The sequence below is a fragment of the Oryzias latipes genome, chromosome 6 (assembly GCF_002234675.1).
Source record: "Oryzias latipes chromosome 6, ASM223467v1".
Lineage (NCBI taxonomy): Eukaryota > Metazoa > Chordata > Actinopteri > Beloniformes > Adrianichthyidae > Oryzias > Oryzias latipes.
Window position 1 is genome coordinate 14,683,241 of NC_019864.2, and position 20,925 is coordinate 14,704,165.

General features: G+C 38.6%; 1 protein-coding gene across 3 annotated transcripts; it reads left to right on the forward strand.

The window, feature by feature from the left end:
- The first annotated feature begins 1,403 nt into the window (after nucleotides 1–1,403).
- On the forward strand, nucleotides 1,404–20,380 carry cd82 (CD82 molecule). 3 transcript variants are annotated; one of them, XM_004069552.4, is made up of 9 exons: nucleotides 1,404–1,536; nucleotides 5,218–5,326; nucleotides 6,336–6,408; nucleotides 11,641–11,765; nucleotides 13,112–13,186; nucleotides 14,551–14,649; nucleotides 15,703–15,876; nucleotides 18,573–18,656; nucleotides 18,862–20,380. In XM_004069552.4, exons 2-9 carry the CDS (start codon nucleotides 5,264–5,266, stop codon nucleotides 18,937–18,939), a joined length of 771 nt encoding a protein of 256 aa, XP_004069600.1. In that variant the 5' UTR covers nucleotides 1,404–1,536; nucleotides 5,218–5,263; the 3' UTR covers nucleotides 18,940–20,380. The 3 variants fall into 3 exon arrangements, with proteins under 3 accessions (XP_004069600.1, XP_004069601.1, XP_020559588.1); XM_004069553.4 differs by having other exon boundaries at nucleotides 5,254–5,326; XM_020703929.2 differs by lacking the exon at nucleotides 1,404–1,536 and having other exon boundaries at nucleotides 5,258–5,327.
- The last annotated feature ends 545 nt before the right edge of the window (nucleotides 20,381–20,925 follow it).

The window sequence follows — 20,925 nt, forward strand, 5'->3', positions numbered from 1 at the left end:
GGCTTTTTGGTAAACAGCACTTTTGCATAACTTACAGTTCTAGTAGTTGCTATGTAATACATGGAACAGCCCCATAATAATAATACATGTATTAATGCAAATAACATCAAGGCAACAAAACTCAAGTGCTGATCAGAAATCATCTTTAAAAGTTCATGTATTGTGCAAAAATATTGATGAATGGCATGAGTTAGATGTCAAAGTTTTTGCATTGTTTTTCATTAGATACACAAGGATTTAAATTAACTACTTTTTAGTTTGACGACTTTTTTTTTCATATGCACTTTGCTAACACAGGAGCAGCTCTTTTGCTTTTTTACTTGCAAAGGGAATCTGATTTATATTGGAAATTTATCTAAAATACTAAAAAACAGTTTTTTTTCCACAATTAGTTTCATTTTAACTACTAGGCCTACAATTACTTATGTAAAACCTTTAGATTCTATAATTTTTTAAGAATATGTTTTATCAGTGTGTTATTTCTATATATACATATTCTTTCAGAACAAACTTATTTACTTTATGCAAATATGTTTGGATTTGACAAGCATTGTTTTTTTTATAGCAATTGCATAAAGTATTTAAAATAAATGTATAAGTCCCACTCAGATCATCTTTTGATGTATTTTAAAAGCCTTCCCAGTGACCTTTTATTTACTATTATGCTGAGATTAACAAAAACCAAAAAACGAGTCATTTTTTAAGACATTTCCTGCAGGAGTGCATTAAAAATGTGCCTCTAAGTTGTGGGCTGGACTGTTGGCACGGGGTGTCTACCCTAACTTCCCATCATCTCTTTGTTTACACTCACTGCTGCTAGCTTACAGCTCACATTCCCAACCTAACATTAGAGCTGTCCAGCCTACAGTTTTAAGCAAGATGCCAGCTCAGACGAGAAAAACGAAGGCGTTAATGGATCTATTTGTCTACAAGTGAACGCATCAGAACAAAGTGGAGCAGGGAGCTTGTGGCTTGCCGTAGTATCATCTGCGTCACAGGTACAAGCTTTTTCTAAACGCATTTGTTTGTGTCTGCTCCTGATTATCAATGATTTCAATAAAGAAATATTTGGAAACACAATTTTGAGTTTAATTTTCTTTATGTGTCTTCCATCATAAAAAAGAACATGCTAAAATTTTTTATTGAAGTTGGTCTTTGAACAGCATCCAGCCTATTTAAAGCATGTAGCATTTGTCACAATTTTTACATGTAGTAATTTACCTAAATAACTTTTTTAAATTATTTAAATGTAATTTTATGTAAAGCATTTTACTTGAGGCTTAATTAAACCTTTAAATAATTTATTTGCGTTTTCCTGCGGAGAGGTGGTTGTCATCTTCCTAGCTAAACTCCTGTGGTGGAGAGGAGAGAGTTAAAAAAAAGAAGCTTGTGATAGTCACCGCATGGCGGGGTTGTTTCCTCCACCCACACATCCACCCAAGCACACGCACACCCACACAGAAGCTTTATTTTGTTCCACAGAGAGCGACAAAGCAGACCCGTAGACTCCGAGCCTTTCTGGAGAACCAACTCAAAGTAGGTTTTTCTTTATTTTCCTTCCTTCCTCCCGCTAAAGTAAAGCTAGCTTAAACCCCCGGGATGTTCCGTCTGTCACAGACACACGCAGCCGGCCTAACGGGATCCAAAAGTTAGGTTAACGTGGAGTTCATTTCGAAGAATGATTGATTTTTGACGAGGAGCTTCTAAGTTTTTACAACTTTGGAAGAGAACAAACTTGCAGAAGCGTTGAGTGTTTTGTCGGTTCCTCCGTGCCTAAATTCTTCTGTAAAGAACATTAGAGACGAAAAGTTGAAGAGTTTTGGGGCTAAAATCATTTGGCGATGGCGGACCGCTACTAGCTCATCAAAGAAGGCAGTTTTGTTATCAATTAGTTAAAGTTATATTAGTTAGAGATTGACTTTACTATGAATAGATAGTTTAAAAAAAATTACACAACACAGATCCAAACGCATTGAGTAATATAGGCTTATAAACCACAATTGTGATGCAAGGATACCTTTTTTCTCAGTTGAATTGAAAACACAAATGCCCATAAGTTCTAAACAGTTATTACACAAACTACTTATTGATATTGTTATGTATTTGTTTGTCATAGAGCTTTATAAACTCTAAGACAAATGTAAGGTGAAGCTCCTCCTCACACTGAAGTTCAGAGCTGATCTCATCTTACAGAAGTAAAAATAACTTGAAAGTGAAACTGCGATGAAGGTTCTTAATTTTTTTGTGTTCAATGCATGTATTTTCCCCCTTTAGCTCAAACAGATGTGTAAAGTAGGTCACATAAGGGAAAGGCCTGGCTGCCTTTTTTGACTAATAACAGAATAATTCATCATTAAAATGGGTATTGATGTGTTTTTCTGCTGAATATAAAGGGGAAGGTGACTTATTTTGAAATGTTTAGCTTTACTGGATCACATACACACCTTGGGAATCTTGTAAGCTTCTCTTTTTTACTTAACAATGTCCTAGTTTGGGGATTTTTTTTACTGCACTGTTGTAACATCTCACTTACCACTTGCTTTTGTTTTGCACTGCTTTCATTTTTTCTTCGATTTCTTGGAACAGAATAAGCTTTTATATTCAGAAAACTGTTAACTACAAAGTTATAAAATCAAGCTCTTAACATTCAGTCCCTGTTTCCATGTAATAATTCTGTTTTTATAGAAATGAAGGAATCTGTCAAGATTTGGATTTTAAAGTAAAGTTGGTAAAAGCTGTAGTCTTAAAGTAGAAAATAATAGAAACCAATTTAAGAGCCCTTTAGTCATCGCCATTTTTGATGGCATCTTTCTTCAAACCCTGGCATATAGGGAAAATGGGAAAACAGGCAGCTTATAGTTGTGAGGACACTCAAGTTTAAAGACCATCCTTGTTATAATGCTTTTTCAAAACCTGGAGGGATATTTGTTTTTGTTGGAGAGTTCAATATTGTAGCGTCTCTCGGGATCAAATCCCTGGTAGTTACTTGAAGCTTTGCTCTCAGCTCCAGGTAAGTTTGTGTTGATGGCTTCAATCCACAAGTCAGAAAAAGCTGCTTCTTTCTCAGTAGACTGAGGACACTATTGGAGAGGCGCTTGTCTGTGGCAGAAGAAAAACTGTGAAATCAATAAAAACAAACCCAAAAGCTTTAGTTGGTAAAGATTAACTCATGTAGAAACCATTTGCATACAAATATTTAAAATTAAAACAGTTACAGGGAATTACCAAAGTTCCTTTACTTAATGTGTTACAGATCCACATTGAACTTGCTTACATAAAAATGAAATGAAAACTTAGTTTTTTCTTTTCAGTTTTCAGTAAATTTTGTTCACGTTTTTATTTTTTTTATTGTCTTTTATTCCTGCACACATTATGAGTTGACCTACATCCCATGTCGACTTGTTGTGACCTCTTCTTCCAGCACCAGTGACACACTTCTGCAGAACTGTCAGAACTGAAAGGGAATTGTTGTTTGTTTTGGATTTTCTTTTTATGACGAGGCCTACACTTTACTGTTTTTTTAAATCGTGCTTTATTTAATTTTACTTTGATCTTTGAGTAACTGGCTATAGTTTGTCATTTAAATAATCTGCAGTTGCTTTGACTGGGACATATATTGAAAGGAATACGTTCCAAAGGCTGGATTCTCCAGATCAGATCTTTCTACACTCTGAACAGCTTGTTTTATTTTTTATATTTTTAATTTTGTTAAAGTTTTTTTCTTTGTAAAACTTACCATTTAAAGTACTTTCAGCAGATTATTCGACCTGCTTAAAGTTTATTTCTGTATTTGGCATTTAAACCTTTTAAAAATGAGAACATATGTCAACAATTGGAGACAAAATTTAGTTTTCTCTGAATGTTTTTTTTTCTTTAAAGTTGTTAGAGATTCCTTCAGTGTAAGAAAGGCTCTTATGATAAAGGCTGGTTATCATAACTAAGCTTATTTTAATCCGAGCTGCTACTCAACAATCTCAACAGCAATCTCCTTTGAGGATTATCTACTTAGCAGTCGTATCTTTCTCTGGTTTGGGCTTTGCACACTGTTCAGTTCTGTAAACAGGAAACTGTTGGTATTGAGGCCATACAGTTCGTTTAATAGATAAATAGTTGTGCTTATAAATCCTCAACAGGATCAGAAGTGTGCTGCATAAAGTGCAGAAGGCTTGAAGGCAGGAAATTCAGTTCATCGTGTGTTTAGTTAACAGGTTTTTAAACTAATAAAACAGGATGTTCTAAAGAATGATCACAAACCAGCCCCTTAGTGGATTTATTGAGATTTTGTTGATGGAAAATATTTGATAGATGATTTTAGCTGTTTGTTTGTTTTTTGCTTTTTGATCGCAAGTCGTATCGTCATCAAAATATTGATCGCTAATATCGCACATTGTGAGTTTTCCTCACATCGTGCGGCCCTAATGTGTAGAACAAAGTAAATCTAAAGTCGTGTCAGTGAAGTGCTTTCTTTACCCTGAAATACTGAATGCACTTTACAAATATGAATACAAACCATCATAGGGACAAAGAGAAATGAAAGAAAAAGCCACTGTATGATCGACTGAAACAATTCCCTTTCAAAATGACCACGAAGGGTTACAGTGCTGAAAATCCTATGTTTTTGTTATTATTGTACTTTTGGCCTCTGAGTCCAAACAAAAAAAAAAAGAAAATCTTTTTGCTGAGAACTCAACAACTACAGCAGCTAAGAAAACCCAGATGTGAGGAAATGTGTGGTTGAGTGAAAGTTATTGACATCACCAAAGCAGGCTCAAACACACCGGTGTTCTACCCCAAACCTTTGAACACGTGCTGCACTTCAAGTAGTTCAATGAATAGTAATTACGACTAACACGGAAAAAGGAACATTTTTTGATCATTCTGTTTCCTGTGGTGACAGAGGCAGACTTGACCACAAGTTTCTCACATCATCATCGGGACTTTACCTCTCTCTTTTCCAACTTAGGGGATTTATTGTGTTAAATTCTTGCATACCCCTACCTTTGATATGCAATTAAGCTATGAAGCCTATTGTGGGAATGCTCAAAAAGAAACTTTTGAACAAATAAGGCTTGTGGTGTTGCTCTGCAGACTATCGCTGGGCCTCTTCAGGAATCCAGCTGTGCAGATGTTCCTGTTGGGCTGCTTCCTTAAACTTGGTTCTGTGCTTGAGTGACTACAGTTTTCCCCTCGTAAATCTGCTCTTTCTTCTTTTCCCAGGTCAGCGACGCACTAAAGTATCTTCTCTGTCTGCAGACACACAACCATGGGGAAGGGATGCATCACAGTCACCAAATACTTTCTATTTCTCTTCAATCTCCTTTTTTTTGTAAGTTGTTGTTGTTTTTTCCTGCAGAAGAAAAGAACGTTCTAGTTTATCATCTTATTGGTTTCTCAGTAACAAAGTGCAAATGATGCCTAAAAACCGACATTAAAAAATAGAAGTAAAGATAGCTATGATACGAAAACATGAAGTCATTTTTCTTTCTTTGTCGATTTCTCCATATAAAGGCGTTTCCTGAGGATGCACAGAAAATTGTTTGTTGCTCTGCAACTGCAGCGCAGGCAGATCTAAACATCTGCAGATGCTTTCCATTTGCCCCCCCCTTCTGGTACACCGGCTGCAGCATTAAAGTTCAGTTTGTGCTAAAACTGCAGGCCCTTAAAACTGACTCTTCCAAGATGTCCGGACTTTCTCAGGAGTCTGGGACCATAAACCTGACACAGCCCTTTTGATGTTGGTGCTGAAACCGGTGTTTTAATAGGAAACGTGTGTGTCTGTCAGGTTTTCATCCATGTGGACAAATGCTTCCCTGGCATCAGGGCTGAGGGGAAGCCAGGAAGTGGTGGGCTAATGATGACTGCATTCTGTGCAAATGGACAGCTTTTTAAACCAAGGCACTAATTATTGTTGGGGGCTTGAATACAAGCAGGAAGTTGACGAATATAGAGGACCTCGGAACAATTATACCACACATCCAAACTGGTGCTGGGTTTAACTGCACCTGCATTCTTCACTTTGTAACTTCTTTACGAGCAAATCGGATCATTCCTTTTGGGGCTTTTGTGTGCTTGGCGATTGCTGTTTTTAGTTTGGAGTTGAGCTCCGATATTATATATTTATTTCCTTTGCTTTAAACCTTTCCAAAACTTCTTATGCGTTTCTATGAGCTACGAGTAAACAAAGCCATGTAGAGTAGAGCTGAGACCTGATTACTTACAGATGTGAAAGCTAGGAAGGCAAAAAAAGATCCTCTATCCTAATCCATACCATAACAGATACAGACTTTTACTCTCATGAGCTTCGGTGCCTGACTATTTCCTTTCCTGTTTTACAGATCTTTGGAGCGTTGATCATGGGCTTTGGACTCTGGGTTCTCTTTGATAATCAGAGCTTCATTTCTGTTCTGCGTAAGTGCTCTCATACCCGAAAGCACTCGCTGCTTTGCTTCCTGGTCCAGGTGTCATAAATCTCTTCACAATAAAGCTTTGTGGCATTTGAAGTGCCGCCAAAACTCTAAACGGAATAGATTGTAAAATTAAGGAAATCCTGAAATTCTTGACCTACCTAATGCATTTTTAAGTGGATGATGAATCAAAATATGTGCCTAAGCAAGACTTACCTTCCTGGTATGAAAAGAAAGAATTATATTGAAAAGGTTGGTCAAAAAGCTGTTGAAAGTCAAGAAATCTTGACTGTAATCCTAAATAGGAAAGTTTTTATTCATCCTACTGTCCAAAGAGGTTTTTTTTTACCATTTCCCCAGTTGATGCACATATGAATTCTTATCTTCTAGCAGATGTTGAAACAAACATTGACTTTGTGTCAGAAGGAGACAAAGCATCCAAATAGCATGCTGAAATAGTCGACCATATTTCCCGTAATTATTTATTTATTTATTTATTGAATGACTGTACATCCTCTGGGAATGCATCAGAGACCGTCAGATTGAATCCAGGTCTAATCCTTTCTTTTGCAAGGCTGGAGAAAAGCAGCACCGCATGGAAACTTTTAGTCGCCATAAACTCTGTCATAAATAATTTTAGTGCGTTCAAGCCACATGTTGTATTTTCAAGAGCTGCACTTTTAGTTTCGCCCTCTTTATTTTTAGGACTCTTGCAGTTTGATTCTCTGGTGACTTGAGAATTTGTAAGCCTGCTGTCCTTCCAGACCAACATTTGTCAGCTTCCCAACTCACAGCAGTCACTAGTTAAGACTAGCAACACCACAGGAACATGCACAAGTTAATGGGCTAATAGTACATAGCTGAGTAAAAAACAAATCAGAATAATGAATGATTAATTCATTAGAAGTCTTGCAGACACTTGAAATGACACGATAACCCAGGCTGTGCCTGAGACACATCGTGTTCCAGCGACCCAGAACCGCTTTGTCTGCATTGATATCTAGAAACACAAGCTGCTAGTCAATCAATTACAATTCTAACAACTACTTACTAATTAGCCTGTTTAATACTAGTCACCAAGATAGAGAGGAGAAAAAGTGAAGTGGAGGAAATGGAGAATGAAAGTGAATGACAGACATGCCGCAGGAAGATAGAAAAAAACCAGACTAAATTCTCCATCCGGTTTAGACTTATAGGCAAAAGCAGCTTTCACTAGAAGAGATGAGGAAACACAATGAATAAGATTTAACACACCAAGACATCAGTTAAACAATTTTCACAAAATACAACAACTGATGAGGCATCTCTCATCTCCCATAAGCCTCAGTTAAACCGCCAGGCCCAGTAAATTCATCAATACCAGAAAGTAGGCTAATAGATTGATCAATGGACAGTAAAGCCACATGAAGAGGATTCCCCAATCCTGCATGATTGAAAGACACAACCCAGACTAATAAACATGTCAGTGAAATGCAACAAACTGCCAAATGTTCCTCTTTTTCACATATTTTATTTTATAACATTTCTTTTTACTAAAAGAAAAATATTCCTATTCTTTCAGAACATTCATCCTTTGTACTTTTGTAGTTTGTACTCTTCATTGGTCATCTTATATTCATCTCAGGATTGAGTGGGAAATCTCTAGTGGAACAAGAGCTCAAGGCTGATGGCTTTATTAACGTTTTGTGTTCCTCTCACAAGTTTTGTCTCTGCCTGCTCATAAACAGGATCTCTCTTTTTTCACTTTCCATTCTCTGAGCTCTGGTGAAGCAGACCTTTGCAGGTGTCCTCACAGAGGTGTTTGGATTCTTAGGTTTGACTTTCTGTAGAGGAGCTCTTCTATATCTGTGCCTCCCTACATGTGTACTGGGATGTAGACAGCTGGCTTTATATGCATAGAAAAGTGCTTCTGTCGTTCTTCTGTTGACCAAAATGGAGCGTTCTGTGTTGATGTACTAAAAGACTGTGACATTTCCCTTTTTGGCAAATAGGCTTCATATAAATGAATTAGCACTGCAAGAAAAATCACCAGAAAAAAAAACACTCATCCTTCCACATCTTTCCATTACCTTTAAATATAGATGTATAGTCAGGTCTGTGTTTTTTTTGTTACTCTATGAAGGTAATCTGAATGTGTGGCTCTGGCCATGTTTACAGTGAGACCTGCAATGCCAAGCAGTCCTCCCCCAGTCCTCCCCCAGTCCTCCCTCCCTCACAGCAGCCAGCTCGAAGGACAAATCATTCTTTCCTCTTTTATATGGAAAGTTCCATAAAGACCACACAATGAACTATTATAGAACCCCTGGCAAACGCCTGAACAGAAATTTATTATTATACATCAGAGAGCTACACAGTAACCAGGTTAGAAAAAGTCAAGAAAATATGTTTGCATTGACAGAAGATACACAATAGAGCAGAATGAGGGATATCTGCTTCATAAGTACTTTCATATGCCTGAAGAGACCTTTCAAAGTAGACATTTATAAAGAATTAAAAGCAAATGCTAGGAAAATGAAAAACTTGTAATGGGTTCCATCAAACTGCCAATTCTCCAAGTTCCCGCTGTTGTTTTTTTTCCCTTTTCTACCGTCCATTTCCTTTGAAAAAAAAACGCCCTTCATCAACAATAGAAAGATAAAAATTGAGTTTATTTATAAAGCGATGATTCAAACTGATATGTGTCAAGGCTCCATGCAGAGAGCTCAAAAAATATAGAAAACTCTGATAAAATGTACTTCATTTTAGCATATATTTAAAATACAAAGTTATTTATGACTATAATCTAAAAATCAATGGTAGCTGTAGAAATGTCAGAATCTTAGTTAGGTATTTTATGGTCCTAGTACTTAACATTTTTTCTACTTCATTTTTTTTTCTCTATTGTCGACGTTTACGATTTATTTTAGTATTTTCTACTTTAGTACACAGCAAAAACTTTAACTCAACAACACTCATTCATGTATTTTGACTTTGTCCTAACATTGTGTTAGGAAGCTGCTTTTGTGTCAACATTGTGGGTCAAAATGTTTTCGACATGCGCTGAAATTGTGCACTCAGTTTGTGTTCTGAAAGCGTTTGCTACTCTTGGCTTTACAGAAACTAGCTTCTTGTTCTTGGGCCGTACATGTATACAAAGACTGAACTCATGTGTCAGCAGTGTTCTGCATATAGAACATGCAGTGTGCCTTACTTTAAATGCCACCCTGTTACCACATAAACACTTGGCACATGTTGACGCGAGTCATGTTGGCTTTCAATTACGTCCAGAACCGCCAGCGTAGACTCACAGGCAGACTTGTGGAAGCACTTGACGATGTTTGAACCGCCATCTTAAGTGTTTCAACACTTGTTTAATGTCACATTTTTTGTTGCTGAATTAGGGTTGAAGCTCTAAATAACTTCCTATCATGTCAAGTAGTTAATTTTTCAGTTTTGAAATGGAAAAAAAAAGACTAAGTGATGCAGTTTGACAGTTGGGTTATGTTGCAGCCTTCATCCAGTGATTTAAATGTTTACAGAGCAGCATAAACAAGTGAAGAAGTATTCCCAGAATGCTCTCCGATGTCTTTTAAGAGTTTTAATAGCATCATTTAGCCAAAGAGAAATCTTTGGGTCTTAAATGTTAAAGCAGTTTCTGCAGTTTCTTTTGACTTCTTCACCCTGGAGTCTGGAAACAGAGATTTAATGGTCCTACAGTTTGCTCAGGCCAGGCGTTTTTTTGTTACTTGGAGTCACTTCCCAAAGCTCAGACTCTGGCTTCATCTGCAGACAGAACTGTGTCGCTGTGGGGCCCCCGCCACACCAGATAGCACTATTGTGTAGCGGCTCCAGTTGATGTCCTCTCCAACCTCGCCATATTTTTGAGTCCCTGCCCCCCTCCTTCCTCCACCTCTTGAATCTCTCCGCTGCACATACCAGAGACAGAAATCAGTTCATCTAGCCAGAGCCTGGCTTGTCCTTCTTTCACTCCCTCTGGTGGTTTTCTGTTCTAATATAGTTTTCCAATGAAGAGAATATTCTCAGTGCTCTGAGTTAAGCAGAAACATGGCTGCACTGTGAGTAGCTAAGCCATTTGTTTGCATATGAGCGTTTTTCTTAACATCCTGCTCTTCCTTTTTCCAAAGCACTATTACTGTTGGCAGAGGCGCTGCTAGGGATGTTGGGCTCCATGTAAATAACTTTTACAGGACCCCTAACACAGTGGCAATTTATTAATGCTGTTTTTCATACCATCATGCATTATGATGGGCTTTTTTTACTCTCATTATCATCTTTGTGACAAAATAAAATGACGACTGACAGGTACAGTATGTGAAGAACTGAGCACTAAATACTATAGAATTTATTTTGTTTTGGATATTCACAGCAAAACTGATTCTTAAATAAGAAATAAACTTTTTTTCATGATATATTATAATGGATGTAAAAAAAATGTAGAAAAAAAGTTTGTAAAAGATGTAAAAAAAAACGTCAGCTAAAAAAGGCACCATCAAAATACAAAATGGCCATTTATGGTTTATCATCATTTAAACGATCTGCTGATGCTGGTGCACTAGAGTCTGTTCCAGAATTTTCAAAAAAATAATTTTGACAGAGGGGATGTCAACTATTATTGGATAAGAACAGCTTGATAAATGTTTGAAAGGAATAATTATTTAACTAATATAATAGTGAAATGTAAAATTCCATTTTTCTTGAGCTAACCATCATTGTCGACCGCAAACCCACCTTGTTTGTTTTTTAAATACTGGGTGACATATTTTCGACCCTTTCAACTCCTTTGGCATCCTGATTTTTGAGGCATGTCTTCTCTACCTCACACACTTTGGACCTGTCTGTCACACACTGCTTGCCTGCGGAGTTTCAATCAGTTGGACCAAACCATTTTAAAAGAAATATGGGGTGTGACAGGTGGCTCCTGCAGACGCTGTTTCCAACACAAAAAGAAATTGTTACAGTGACATTGAAAATAAAACTTTTGTGATGATATATTGGTTAATGACTTATTGAAATTATTATTTTTTGTTTTGTTTTTTCATTTTATCATTGTAAGGGGCCTCTATAGTCTCCCCTCAGTCTGGGCCCCTAGAATCAGCCACCTTTACCTCCCATTTAAATTTAAAACACCCCAAACTGTTGGTGTTGGCACTAAACTTCAGATTGTGTGTCTGGTTTGCTTAAACAGTCTATGGATGTAAAACTCTTCATGTTATCTCTCCATTGATGTTTTCTCTAGATGAATCGTCTCACACAGTGAAAGTGGCTTCTTACATTTTCATTGGTGTGGGCTCCCTGTCCATGGCCATGGGCTTCTTTGGCTGCATTGGTGCCATCTATGAGATCCGCTGTCTCCTGGGTTTGGTGAGGAACTCTTCTCTCTTTTAGAAAGCTGATATCACAGAAAGGGAGGAAAGAGCTCTACATGGTCAGGTCTCACATTATAACGCTGAGCCTCCTGGATTCCTCAAATCATCTTGTGCTCTTAGATCATCAGCTCAGGTTTGACTGGTTTTCTGTCGCACACAATTGAAACTAGAGGGGACTGAACAGTCCAAGCGATGGCTCCCAAACCCAGGAAAGCTCTGCCACTGTCCCTGGGCTCCTTAGATTTGTCCCAAAGCTGAAGGCTGAAGTTCCAAGTCAGAGAGAGGCAAAGAAGTGCGAGTTCCAAGGAGGTCACTCCCCAAGAAGACCCTTTCCTCACCTTGTCTACAATAATGGAAGATAGGAAAGAAAAAGCACTCAGCTAATCCAGTTGGACTTCAGAGTCTAAGTTTGGAAAAGTCTGGATTTATTTGGTGAAATGACAGAGTAACATCTTTTGGAGGATTTTGACGCTTGTGAGTGCAGTCCTCAGACTCAGCTCTGCCTCTAGGTCCACAAATGCTCATTCCTGACAAATCTGGCACCATTTAAAAGGATAATAAACAGCCTTTCCACTATGAAAAGATTTATTGCAATGAAGCTACGACAAAGGCACACATTTCTTGACATTTGTTCTAAGTTTACATCCAACAAACCCTTGACTTGCAATTTATTAATAGCACACTTTGTTTTACACTTTGCATAGACAGTTGAAGTGAGGAAATGTCCATCCAGAAATGACCGAGCGGGCTCTCCAGCTTGGGCAATAGCACATGACAGATTCCTGCTGACAGTTAAGCCTTTCAGCATTTTCTGCTAATGTGTTGGAGTGGGAGCTCGCAGCACGCAGGGATTTGCTCAGAGGAGGGTGGCGCGACAGATAAAGCCAGTGAAATGCATGGGGAGGGGGGCTTCAACAAGAGTGGGGAGGGGTGTCTGACCTCCACAGAGTTAGACCTGTGAGGGGTTAACAGGAAAACCGCTGTGACCTACTTATCCCAGTGATGGTAGACTCCAGCACTGCACACAAACACACAACTCTGGGGGGCCTTCAGTGATTTAGGTTCTTACAACTGAGGAGAATAACAACTTTTAGTCTTAAAGTAAAACACCTTTAGGGGAAAATAATCCAAATTTCCCAATAATAAAGAATAATGAATTGACATATCTGTTTGTATGATGTAAGCCTTTGTGTCGCCTTGAGTATGAAACTTAGATCATATAAGTGTTGATTTAGACTTCTTTTTAACATGTTTTCCCTAATATTACTTTGATTTGTGTTTCCTTATTTAATAAGTGTAAAGAGCTTGCTTAGTGACATTTTTTTTCCTCTCCTCCTCCAGTACTTCACCTGCCTCCTGCTCATCCTCATCGCTCAGGTCACAGCTGGAGTTCTTATTTACTTCCAGAGAGATCGGGTAAAGACAGCCGCTTTCATTTGGCTTTGTTTGTTCTCCATAAAGTTTGGGTTTTAGTCCTAAATGTTTTTCTTTTAACATATTTTTGTGTCTAAATTGAGCTTCTATTCAATCTTTTTCTCTGGCCTCTTTTAGTCCATCTCTGTACTTGGTGTGTGGTTTCCTCCTATTGGTTCTTCTCACAGTTTTAGGTGTCTTTTACATAAATCCTTTTTATCTTCTGATAAAACACAGTTTCAGTTCATCAAATAAGTTTCAGAGGTCAGTTCAGGACCCGTGGGACTTTAGATCCTCAAAGAAATGAGTCTGACAGACAAACATGTGACTGCCAATCAGGCAGAGGCTAATTTGTGATTTATTTGGACCATTTTTAGAAGCTGTTGAAAGAATGTTTTTCTTTGCTGAAAGAAAGTAGACAAAGCTCTGGTCACATACTGACATTGACCTGTAACACAGTTGTTTCCTAAACTCTGTAATTCATGAATAGAAAAAGTTCACCTAAAAAACAAAACACACCCAGTTCAGTTTAAAAGTACGAGTAAAAATCGGGTTTTGTTCCACACATAAAACTGTAGCTCAAACTTATGATATTATTTATGTTAAAAACACATTTTTTTAGTTCAACAGTATAACTTTAGACATTTTACGGAACATAAGATTTTGTTTACAACATTTCAAATTTGCTCTGCTTTCCTGTTTTTGTTGTTGTTTGTTTTTAGCTTCCTTCGGTTAGAAAAAAGCCTGAGTGTAGCTAATAAACTGAAGCAGGCTCCTTCTATTTTCTATTCCTATCACAGGATTGTTCTGGTCGACCTTAGGAGTTTGTTCAGAAGGGAGGGTCTGTTTGCTTTTTTTCCTCTCTAACAAAAAATGCGAAAGCAGCAGATAGTCTGGTGGTTGCAGCAAAGCCTGCAGCGTGACTGTACGTACGTATGGAAGCGTGCGGGTCTCTGTGTCAGTGTGAGTCCCTGATAGCACTGCGTCTTTAGCCTCCCTGTGTTTAAGGCTCACCACAGGGCGGGGCGGTGCCCGTTCCCAGAATAGGGTGAGGTTCTCACTTAATTTCAGTAGAGCTGAGAAGACCCATCAGAGCCAGCTCTCTGCGGTCTTCTTCACATGCACACATTTACTTTTTTAAAAGCTTTCATTTTCGTTTGCTGGGTTTATTCACAAAAATAAAGTTTAAATGTTGTTAACAAATTGTGGAAAAAGGCCTTGTTTGTTTTCTTGTCCCTATCTTTGTCTAAAATGCACAACTGTAAATAAATGTTCAAAACATTAATGTAGAAAAGTGAATTAAAGAAATTCAAAAGTTGCTCAGGACTAAATAATGATGGCGCTCCTTTTCCCCCCCCCTTCTCCAGCTGAAATATGAGATGTCCAGCATCATCCAGGGCATGATCATCAACTACACCGGGCTGAACAGGACCACAGAGCACACATGGGACTACATTCAGAAAACTGTGAGTCTAGGCTTCACAGTTTGGCGTCTCCTTTATCGAAACAGTAGATTTTCATCAAAAAGTTGTTGAATCCTTTTGGCATTTGCAATTTAAAGTCATGTTTATTTTTTTAAAGAAACAAAAACATCAAAGGTAGAGCTTGGTTTTTTTTAGTCACTTTATACAGATTCTATTGCTGAACCTCAATTTGACCTATCACCAATCATAATACTGCCACCACAGCTATACAATAGTAATTATGCTAGTCGATTTTCTTCTGGCACATTTCCATTTTATTAATCTTTCTTCTTCTTATCTGGAGAACAAAGCTTTTACTTATATTAATATATTTTTCTCTAAGTTAGATTTCCACATATTTTAAATTACCGTATTTTCCGGAGTATAAGTCGCACCCCTTACCAAACTATGAAAAAAAGGGCGACTTATAGTCCGGAAAATACGGTAAATGCTTGTAGGTAAAAATAATGTTTTGATTTCTTCAAATCTACAGCCACGCTCGTTTTAGCAACATTAGTGTTGGGTTTTCTAAGCAGCCGTATGAAAACAGAAGTATGATTTGTGTTCCTTTTTTTGTTTGAGTGAAGAAAAACCTCAAAATAAACAATATAACGTGACGTCATTTGCCACAACTCACAGGGCTAAAAAGAGCTGCAGTAGTTTTCTTATGTAACCCATCAAAGCTTTCAGGATCAAAAGAAAAAATGACCTACTGACCAAATCAACTTCCTGTGTGATCGTTACACAGGAACACTGTTATTAGAGGTAGCTTGTACTTTAACTAAACCAAATGCTTTTTCTTTGTTGCTCCAGTCTTTTGAAGAGATGGAGAAAACTGACATCATCAGAGAGAAAAAACAGGATTTTTGAATTTAGGATGAACCCACTCACTTAATAAGAAAAATGTCTCCTTTTTCTTGCCAGGCCTCTTTTCTTCTAAAGCTTTTTAAAAACATCTGCCAGTGAGATCTTTCCTGATGTGATGTCACCATCTCTAAATCTCATTAGGTTCCATCTGTGTCTGTGTCTTATGTTCCCATTTTTCTCTTTTTTCAGATGAAATGTTGTGGATGGACTGGTCCAGGGAACTGGTCTGAGAACCTTCTGATCAAGAACAACACCCAGAAGCTTTACTCGTGCTCCTGCCGCAACGAGTCCCTCCCTGGCTCTGATGTGAAGAACGTGGGCCTGTGTGAGAACCTGTCTGATGAGCTGCCCGTCTATGAAACGGTACGTAACACAACACAAAAATAAAAAAACGAGCTTCTCAACCAAGGTGGCAAAAACACAAACAAGGTTGATTCATTCTGAAATTTAAACTTCATAGGATTCCCATTTGCTAAACCAGTGGGAAGTCCTCCCCATGCAGAACAATCACATGGGCTTTGGATTATAACAGGACAACAAAAGCATCACAATGCAGTCACATGCAGAGGAGAACATGAGACTTGTCTGTCGGGTCACATCACACGTTCAGCTTTCATCAGTCCCCTTTCCTCACCAACCTGCCCCATTTCTCCCAAACCAGACGAGAGGCGGGGAAAAGTTCTGCTAAGGCAATCCAGAACACACTGTGAGAACTCCAACATCAAAGGATGAGAAAAACAAATAACAGGATTTTCCTATCGCTGCCCTGTGCGGATCAGTCACCAGTGGCTCCAAGAGGCTCAGGTGTCGGAGCTGGAACTGAAGTCTCACTGACCATCAGCAGTCAAAGGGTGATGACTGGAGCAGAAACGGTTGTTTTCCTCAGTTTTTGCACAGTGAGGAATACTGTGATATGGATATTTTCAATGGTGGAGTTAGGATTAAGTTTAGATGCTCAAAATACATTTCAAAATGAAAAAACATGTGCGGTCTGACTTAAATGAACTGCTAACTGGTGATGATCGGTCAAAGGAAAAGGCTTATTGGTAAAGGTTTCTGTAGCAGTTTCTCAGTTGTATGACACAGTTCCTGGTCATTCCCATTCCTGCTCACCACATCTCTGCTTTCATTTCTTGCTGTTTCAGAAGTCTGGTGGAGTTCTTTTGGTTCCAACATGCAAACCTAAGCTTTTCTTGGGTTATTTTTAGAGAACATGTTTTTCAAAGCACTTGAGTCTTTTTACTGAAATAACAGCTTGATCTTCAGCATATAACATAGTATTTACATCCCATAAACGTTCTAGTTTTCCTCATTTTTCCGAGGTTCTCTTTCACCTCTGTAGCCCCTCTCTGAATGCAGGAAGCTCACAAACCCTCTGCTTTAATAGAGGTTTTCACACCAGCTGCTGATCACTTTATCAGCTAGGCTAGGTTTTTATTAGCAGCACCTGCATGCAGTTTGCCAGCTTCACGGCCTGGTTAGTCCTCCAGCCGACAGGAGACCACCTGGGATTAGCAGCTTCTGCAGCCCCATGTACGCCTGTCCTAAGTCCAACAAAAAGGACGGAGTCAGGAAGGTGGAATCTATCCCACGTGTGAGGTGCACTTTGCTGTGGCGAGACGTCAAACAGTTTGAGAGCTTAAAACTCAGTTTATGTCAAGTCACATAACCCTGTTAAGATGCTTTTGTTTGTATATTTTAAATGACTGACTGAACCTGTTTGTGTGAAAAAATATATGGATATTTTTTTCTCCTCTTTTTCTACACACCTCGAGTCTGGATCATTGCTTCCCCACACCTGCTGTTTAGAAATGTTGCTGCATTAGTTCTTGAGGATTCTCCTATGACAGGAGTTCACACATGAATCTGTCTGCCTCTGGCTGCTGTTGTCCCCACAGGCTGGAGAAAGCTTCTCTGTATTTTCAGCTTCTTGACATGACTGGTGGGTTTGGAGACCTGGTCTTCCTGTTGGTCTCTGTTCTTTAGTGGATGTTGTTTCTACAGATTTTCTCAGCTGCATTTACAAATGTTTTTAGAAAGTACCCACATGTTTGGTTTTCCCCAAATCCTTTTTCAAAAGTACTGTCACTATATAAATAAAAAAGCAGCTTCTGTTTTAGTATTTTTTGCCCTGAAGTTATTATTTTGTATTTTTATCTTTAAAGACCCACTCCAATCGTTTTTTGATCTGTTTTAAGGAGGATTATACTAAATGAATTATGATTGTTATTTTTAGCCAAAAACCTGTGTTGTTTTCTAGGACATAGTTTCATCAGAGCGCCAGGAGTTCAAATTTACCTCATTTCTAATGGCTTAATTGATCTAGTCGTCAAGTTAATGCATGAGAATGGAGAGAGGAACTTATGGCCGCTTAGCAGATTTTCTATACAATAATTATGACCTTTTTCAAACAGCCTTATTTCATCTGCTCCTAAATCACAATGATTTGAATAAAAAAAATACTCAGAAAAGCCATTTTGAGCTAAATTTTCTTCATATGTGCCTTCCATCATCGGAAAATCGTCACAAGAAAACCCAAAACTTACATTTTCGTTGGAGTGGGTCTTGAAGGTAGAGCACAAAGCACAGGGATTCCTGTAGATCTCTAGTACTTTGTATTTTAGCCTTGTTTCTCTTCATGCTTTAGTTCTTTCACAGGCTGTCTGACACCTTTCAAAACATGTTTACATATCTGAGACTAATAAATTGTGTAATACCAACCTATTGTATGACTGAGTTCAATCTACTGAACGTAGTGAGCTGCTGACAGCTGAGACGAGCCGTTTGTGCTGAGATTTGTTCAAACACCGGGAGGGAAAGAAAGAAAGAAAGAAAGCTCTCCTGTTCTTTTGTTTATTTCAGAAACTCAACACCCTCTCAGCTCGGCCAAGCTTTGTTTTTCCCTCCCTCTCTGACTCGATCCAAAGCCAGCTTTTGTGCCCGTAAAAGTCTCCATGCACGTCCGGCTGGGATGACACGCCGTCTTTGTCTCCCTGCATGTTCCATTGGGACTCCTCCTCCCTGTTTTCTAACCTCAGTGTCTTTGTTTTTTCGTGTAGGGTTGCATCACTTCAGTGGAGAAGTGGCTGCGGGAAAACTGCGCAGTGATTCTGGGCATCTGTGTCGGTGTGGCAGTTGTGGAGGTATACTTTTTTTCATTTTTAGGACCACCTTAAAAGTCGTGTTGGCTTGCCTGATCTGTATTTCATGTATTTCTGCTAAAGTCTGCCCCCTACTGGTAGAAATTCTTTGGTGAAAAACAAGTTCAGTTTTAAGTTTGATGCAAACTTGATTGTATGTGTCCAGTTTAAACGCTCATGGCTAAACTGACATCTCCATTTGCTCCAGCTGCTGGGGATGATCCTCTCCATGTGCCTGTGCAAGAGTGTGGTCCAGGAGGATTATACTAAAGTACCAAAGTACTGAGCTGAAGATGAAACCCTCACACAGACCAGCAGACTCTCTGTCCCTCCTTGCCTCATTTTTTTTTTCATTTTACACACATGCATATAAACCAGCTGTCTGTGCTGTTGGGGCCCCTGAAATCTTCCCAGCTGTGTAAACGTCTCACGCCCAACACAGCATGTCCCACACGCCCAACTAAATCAAGTTTGACACATGCTGGAGATAGATTCTCTCTATTATTTTTCTTCCTGAGAATTTTTTGAGGGGTAGAGCTCCCCGTTTTTTACTGTGTGACATTATGCAGATGTGTGGATTCCTCCTGGTTTCTTCCTGTCTTTGTCCGCTCATTTGTTGTCCGTGAAGCCATATTCCTAAGAGTGAGCATTTTCCAGCCAAATGTGTGTGCGCGTGCAAGCGGGAGACCCTCTGAAAGATTACAGCCTCCTCTGATCCTGAAGCTGGTATTTTTGGTGCTGAGGGTGGAGGAACGGCCCAGGGCAGGGTTGCTGCGGTGGAGGCTTTTGGCTTCTTGTCATCGACCCCCCCCCTCACACACACACACACACTTACAGTCACCCTGATGTTAAGCTCAGCTGAATCTCACCGCCGCCACCACCTCCTAACCTTTATCATCTGTAAAGCGTCTCTAAATCAGTCCTCCTGTTGGGAGTGCACAGCTGGCAGCCAGAAGCTTCTAAAAAAAGCCAGATCTGCTTGAAGTTAGTGTGTTGATGTTCATTTTTTCACCTTATTTTTCCCTTTTTAAAAATAATTGTATTTTTTTTCTGTGTGTCTACGGGATTATAGCACATTGGTGCTTGGTTTTACATGAAAAGGGGTTTACTTACACACTCCTGATTCTTCTTGTTTATGTTTCCCTCTGTTGTCAAGGGTGTGTAGAAGAAGGCTGCATCTGCAGCTTGTCAGCACTTTTTGATGTGAAATAGATTTGAATGAGTTATTTGGCCTGTAAGGGATCAGTCTCATCACTCTCTGTGAGACAGCTGTTCCTAGAGCAAAAGAAAAACTTTACAGATTTAGAGGCAGCTGTTACCTGAAGTATGTTCCATCTTTTAAAAGAAAGTTTATTTTCTGCCTTCCTTCATGTGTTGTTACGCTTCGTTTCCAGTACTCTCTTCATAGATGAATTTAGATCATTTAGTAAGCAGCCTGCACTTTTATCTGACCGTGGTCCTTTTGTGTTTCATTGTACAAGTCTTTTACTCGAGGTCATTTTAAGCTGTTACTGTGAAAGGAGTAATAGTTAGTTACAAGTTCTTTGACCAGTTAAATTGATAATTATTTAAGTTAAGGAAAAATGAAGGCTTCTTGTTGTTAACATATTTTGTACACAATTGTTTAGTAAAACATACAAAACAAAACAACTAAAAGTTATGTTTAGAAACAGTTTTTATTACGTTTTGTTACTGAGAATGACAAATAAATTTAAGTCCACAAAAAGCTTTTGATCTTTTCTTTCATGTTTTATATATTTTTTATATTTTTAACAAAAAAATGTGGATACAGATGGGATTTGTTAAATGGGATTTTTTTTTTGTGTACCTAAATTAGCCAGAAGATGGCGGTCTAGGGTTAAAAAGGTTATCTGCTACTGAGAAAACAAATCTGTGGGAAACACAACATGGTTGTATTACAGTAAAACCATTTTGTTCTCATTGATTTAATGCTTAAAGTTGAGTTCTCCAAGCCTGCAGTTTAATGTTTCTTTTCTATGACAAATATATGATTTCACCAGCATTTTCTCAAGTTAGGTCTGACTGCCTCTGCAAAAGAGGTAACCATGAATGTCAGTGCATAAGGAAACCAGCTTTCCTTATGTGACGTGTGCATAAACGGGAGGAAAGCTGAAGGACTTTGATGTGGAGCTTCAAGCTTCCACGCCATCAATGGCTCTCCTGCCTTCAAGCAGAAGAAGCCGCTTCCAGAGTCCCCACTCTGATTCATAATTATCCAAGACACTTGAGACTGCCATAATGACTACAACAC